Here is a 6,368-nt window from a genome sequence, read left to right on the forward strand (position 1 = left end):
AGGACTAAGACAATTTTGCTCGTAGGAAGTGAGGCAAGTCTCAATGAGTCCAACCTTTCCCTTTAAGCAAACGGTATCGATATATCACATTTTATTTTGGAAAGCCCATTTGGAACGAGTTAGGTATGTGTGCGCTTCTTATTGGACATGTTGATGACAAGTTCTGCATTGTATGCGATGGGGAACTATGCTTTTATTCTTGTCACGTGTTAGCTAACCAGCGGTGTACATCGCAGGCTGTCACTTTGTCCACCATGCTTCGGTTCGCCATTTATTCTAGACAAATCTGTATTGTCACGGTTACGTAAGGTAATATAGTTTGTCTGGTTTGTTGACGGGAATTCCTTTTTTTGTCGTATAGAGATAATTTAAGTCTCTACTTGAAAGTAATTTGGCGAAGTTTTCCCTCGCGGTAGCGATCGAGAGGCGATAGATAACCTATGAAAAGACGTTGTTTACATGAAGATAGAGTTTAAGACAGCTGATGTCGAATTAATAATGTCGGACGAGACGATTTGGAGCGATCAGTCTTCGGAGCAAGTTTCAAATCCTGCGCCGATCTTGGAGACTTCGTTAATGGCAACTGCAGAGGATCATGTTATTGTGAAACTTCTTACAGGCAACAACGTTACATCCAGTTCTTCGAATAGTAGCGAAGTACTGGCTAAGCTCTTATCAGGGAGCGTACACTCGTCTTCACCTTCTGCCGTGACAGTCGGAACTACTTTCATGTGGGGCAGTGTGCAGTCTCCGGGCCTGCGTAAAATTGAGCCAAAGCCAACAGATTCTGGAAATGAGGGTGAAAAAATTGAAGTTGAAAATGAATCGAATCCGCCCGGAAGGTACAAGTGTAATTTAAATTTCTGTAGTGATAAAGTAATGTAAGGATTTTTACACTTTGAGCAATTTTCAGGGCAATGATTTGAGTGATTAAACATTGTATTAGTTTTTCTGTGCCTCTCTATCACTAGAGAAGTCATGTGGCACCCTCTGTAACAGGTTAGCTCTCTTGTGGGTCCAAAGGCAGCAGGGCTAAGAAAGAGCTTTTGATCATGCTCCTTAAATTTGAATTCCAACCCTGTTATCTGTCATAGATTCTCAGGTGTTGAACTGTTTGGAAAGCTGCAATTGGCATCAAAATTAGTTGATGTCCTGGGTGAAGAGTTCTTTTTTTGTGGAGAATGACATTACTGTTTGCACCATGCTATAAATCATGGACAAGACCCCTCTTCCCCATTCTATGTAGCCTGTTTGTTGCTAGAAGATCACAGACTTGCCCTGGGGGAAGGGGATGAATGCATTATTTTAAAATTTAATAAGGAAAAGAGGGGATTGAAGAGGTCAATATGTCAACGCTTTTGTTGCCTATTGTAGAAACCAATTATTTGTGGTACATGTGCACACAGTAATATTTTTGTAATATAGTATTGGATGTATTGTTATGAAGAATCCTATGTTTTTTTTATTTTTAGACTTCTGGGTATTAATGCCACAAGGAGAGGAGTCAAGACATGCCCTATCTGCATGAAGAAGATTGGTTACCGTTCTAAGCAGTGCAAATTTTGTAGCCCTGGAAAGCCTAGAAAGAGATCAAGAAAATCCAAACAAAGTAAAGAATCTAATCATTATGATGATGGAAGGGGTACAACTTGTGTTGAATTGGATGTTGTGGTGATTGATGGTGAAACTGAGGTGGCAACTTCAGAGATCTCAAGCACTGTTCCAGAAGTTATTGCAAAGGAGGAGGTGGAAGATTCTGGAACAGATACAACAATAAGTTTTGGACAAGAAACTCAGGAAGATGATGTAGTTACTGGTGATGCTGTGGCAACAGAAGGAGTGGTAGGAAAAAAGAGCTATCATACCAGTCTGCAAGATTTGATCCAAACTCTTCTTGTGCAAAATCAAAACAGTAGTGTATTCATACCACCCAGTGAGCGGGTAGAGACAGATAAATTGAGTATGGCACAGCCAAACTCTGATCAACAACAGCAACAAGGTGGCAATGAGGAGATAGAGCAAGAGCAGGAACAAATACAAATGGCAGGTGCTGCTGTAGGCACCCCAGAGAATTCTTATGATGCAAATTCAGTTGCACTTTTTCTTGGACATTTGGCTCAACAGAATGGGAAGAAAATACGGACTGCACTGAATCCTGTGATTGACAATACTAGGTCTAGCACGGGTACATCAAGTCTGATTGGAGTCAAAACAAAACACATTGTTATAGAAGATGATCTGTCAAGCCAGGCAAAGTACCGCAAAATACGTCCAAAGTCAATTGATGATGGCACTGCAGTGGTGGAAATTCGGTCAAGTGTGGCATCAACTGTTGAGGAAGACATGGCTGATAATGTTGCAGAGTCCAGACCAACAGAATCTCAGTTAAGGTACTTACAGCCAGTTGTAAGATTTTTAGTTTTTTGTGAATTTGAAACCTCTAACTCCCAAGATCTGCTTGTTAATTCTTCCCTATAGCTGCTACACATTCCTTGTCAATTAGTTTCAAGAATTTGGTCTGGGATTGAGATACCAACTGGTAACTGATAAGTTTGAGTCATTACCTGTTGGCAGGTTATGAGAACAGACAAGCTTATAAGTGAGAGGGTGTTGTTTTAAAATAAGCCCGAACTCTCCTGTCTAATTTACAAGGAAAAGTATTGCAATAAGTAGGGAGAATAACTAATTGGATGTTAGGTTAAATGAGGTTTAAGAACCTGTTTCTATTACCTCAGCCTTTGTTAAAATAGAACCATAGAGTTACACATTTGAATAGTCCTAACGATACAAAGACAGCCAAAGATTGGAAAGATTAAAGTGGGTTGTAATGCTGCTCTAAAAATCATTATGTAGCTCCTTAACATCCTAACATCATTAGGCATTATTCTCAAACTGCTCTCTACACATTTTCCAAGGTGCCGACTTGCAGAATTTGTTTAATGATCAAGAACTTCTATAGTTGGTAATTGTTTTATGTAATCTTATGACCTTAGTGTTTAGTTCATGGGTGATATTGTGAGGGGGAATTAGATTCTTATTATTCTCAAGGGTTAAAGGGTAAAGGGCTTCTTTTAAGAACTTTTCATTTACTTCCAGAATGCTTCCTGGGAATGCAACTCGAAGAGGAGTGATGCCTTGTCAAAAGTGCCAATGTTTAATTGGCTGCCGTTCAAAAGTGTGCAAGCATTGCAAGTCTTTGTTGAACGAGTCCAATCCTCCATTCAAGCGAAACAAGAAGCAACAGCGCCAAGCAGTTCAGCTTCAAATCCCATCAAACTCAACAGTGATGGTTTTCTCTGTAAGAAGAAGCAAAGTAGGACCAGATCACAGGTGTTTTGTTTGGTGTGAGCGCAACTTCCCAGATAACAGAATGAGAGATGTTTACTCATGTGACTATCCTCCGTGTGTGACTGCGAGGGAATTGGGCAGCAAAGCTCCTTCCTTTCTGTGTGAACATGCCAAGGTTTGCCGTAGCCAGGGATCAATAAACAATTCCAGAGCCCTTTATCTTGATCAAGAAAAACTATCTGGTGAATTTTTTAGTGGAGAGGTTTCCAACTCATTAAAAGATCTAAACTTGAGGTGCGATAGCAAAAATGTGGCTCTTGTGCAGTGCGTGTCAGAACGAACTTTTGTTGTGGTTGATCAGCTGCACTTTGAGCAGGGTGGTAGCCTGGCTCCAGATCTTATTGGGTTTGTTCATGTGCGATTTGAAAGGACAAAAGCAAATGGTGGTTTGCGAATTGAAGTGTTCTGTTCTGGAAGGCCATGTATGGCTTGGAATCCTGTCTTCAGTTGTACAGTCAACAAAGGAAGTTCTTTACCAGTGTTGCGATCCCTAAACTGCGTTCACTACTCTGCATGTCTATGGGCAATAGCATCTGATGTAGAACTTGCACAGGAATTTAAACTCTTCCTTGATAATGCTAAAATGAAAGTTAACAATACTGAAGAGGATTGAATCTATGAAAAGTGCTCTGAACTTGTCCAACAGTACTTAAAGCTGTCACCAATAGAATGTAACTGCAGATGTTATCATATGATAATTTGAGTTATACTTACATTTTGATTGGATCTTACCCATGATCTATTGGATGGATGATGTCACTATGAACAACTAAAACATCAGGGCCACACTTAGCTGCTCTTGTTTTATTATATTTTTGTTCTTACCACATGTTGACATCGTCTGTAATCTACAACAGAACAGACCAGCAGGGGCATGGAATCTTTTTTACTTAGATCTGATTCAGTATTTAAAGAGCCTGGATTTTATTCAAAGTTTATTCAGAGGTCTTGGTTGTTTTGTAATGCAAGATTTCGCATTTCCATCTTACCTTGTTAATTACAAAGGAGAAAATCACTTATCAGAATTAGGAGCATTTTATTTATGTCCAATTTACCACTCCTGGTGGTTAGTGAAACCTGCTGTTCTGTATTTGCACAAACTGAGCAAACATCCCAGACGAAGTGGAATTAAAAATATTAATCTGCTTTTGCTATTCAAGGTAATTTTGTACCATTTGTACTTTCCTCAAATACTTGTTGTTGATAGTTGTTTGTTTTAGTTTTGTTTTTAGTTGAGATGCTGATAGACAGTTCTACTGTTTTTAGTAGACAGTGACAGTAATGTAACAAAATTAGTGTCCATAAGTATCAGTTGACTAACTGAAAAGGATTTTATTCTCTAAATTGTTAGGTATCAACCTTAGTTTGGTTTATTGTCGTGCATTTACTGATAACTTAACACACATTGTCAAAAATCCTGGCATTAAAATGTATACATGTTATGCGTCTATCGTTTTGAAGCTTCAACATTCTTCCCCCCCTTCTTGAACTTTTGGAGATTGGTTTGATCATATTTCAAATTCTTCTCATTGACCATGCTTAGAACCTAAATTCCCCACTGCTCTGGGCACAAATGACAAACAAATATCTGTGCATTGCCAAGGAGAGGGGGGATGATTATGTTGAAGCTTTGAATTGATCATCACATTATTCAATGGTTTAACATAATTTGTAATCATATTTTTCTAGTTGTGTTGTGTTTGCACCAGGAGCAAAATGTCTTCTAGTGTTGTATGTTAAACCATCAAATAAGGCATTTAGTATTCCACTTTTATGTTCACTATATTATTTTATAGTGTTTTGGCTTTTAGTTTTTTTAAATACATCGCACAGCTTTATCTGAGCATCGCACTGATTGCATAAGGCCCAACAACTTCATGAACAAATTAAAAAAAAAACAATTCATGCCCTTTAAAGTTAATTGCTTAAAAGGCAAATCCTAGAGAACAGGGCTGGGTTGTTCAAAGGTGGGTTAAGATAACCCAGGGTTAAAGTGAAATTTGACCTCAGATCTGAAAGCTTAAAAGAAAATTCAGTTTTACTCCAATTGTCTATAATTTTATGATTGAATGTTCTAAAAAGAATTGGGAAAATTATCCCTGAACAGCTTTTGAATGGAGAAATACAGAAACCCTGGATTAAAATTTTAACCCCTGGGTTAGTGCAAATAAGCCTTTGAACAACTGGGCCCAGGAGATAATCAAAGTTTGGATTGTTCATGGCTACCATTTTGTTTCTCCACTTTCCATCCATATTTTGCGCTGTTCTACAGTGTAATTATATTTCATATTTCACCCATTCCATAACTCTAATATGTTAAAATGGCATAAAATGGAATAATAGTCAGTAGTATGCAGTTGTAAGATTTCTCTGTATAAATTAAGATACACGTTACTGTACCATACTATCTTAATAATTATTAAAAAAAAATTGAAACAGTACTCATGAGCTGTAATAACTGATGACAATACCAACTCCTTTTCTGTAGTAAATTTTTACCTTCTTTTACTTCAACGAGGAAGGTAAACTGTCTCTTGGTCATGAAAATAACCTTTTGTGATAATTGAAAACCTATGAAAACATAGCCCTGTTAGGGAAAGCTAGAAGTTATCAAAAATTATCTTTTTTTCATTTTTGTGTGAAAATATTTTCCTTTCAGGCCTTAGTTGTGCAAAGCATGGTTAACTCGATCTATTCAACAGGTAAATGTCTATCTGCTGGATAGCGCAGTTTGTATTGTCAATGCTTAACCACTGAATAATGATTTATCTGTTGGACAGGATTATCCAACCTTTGAATAACTGTGCCCTGAAAAAAGAACCTGGGATTTTGACAAACTAATAACTGTGGCAATTATGAATTTAAAATAATGTACTTCTAATCAACAGTCAGTTTACAAAATATAATTTAGATGTTACAAGAAATTTACGTGCAACATAATGTCAGAGATAAACTAATTGTGCAACAAACAACAAACCTGGGAACTGAGAATCTCCAACACTTCATAAGTTACCTCTTGA

General features: G+C 37.7%; 1 protein-coding gene across 1 annotated transcript; it reads left to right on the forward strand.

Moving 5' to 3' along the window:
* The first annotated feature begins 225 nt into the window (after positions 1-225).
* On the forward strand, positions 226-5,789 carry LOC113682444 (uncharacterized). The gene is made up of 3 exons (XM_027199617.2): positions 226-842; positions 1,473-2,390; positions 3,097-5,789. The coding sequence occupies exons 1-3, from the start codon at positions 460-462 to the stop codon at positions 3,959-3,961; spliced, it is 2,166 nt and encodes a 721-aa protein (XP_027055418.2). The 5' UTR covers positions 226-459; the 3' UTR covers positions 3,962-5,789.
* Positions 5,790-6,368: the final 579 nt, after the last annotated feature.

The sequence above is a fragment of the Pocillopora damicornis genome, chromosome 7 (assembly GCF_964200805.1).
Source record: "Pocillopora damicornis chromosome 7, jaPocDami1.2, whole genome shotgun sequence".
Taxonomy (NCBI): domain Eukaryota; kingdom Metazoa; phylum Cnidaria; class Anthozoa; order Scleractinia; family Pocilloporidae; genus Pocillopora; species Pocillopora damicornis.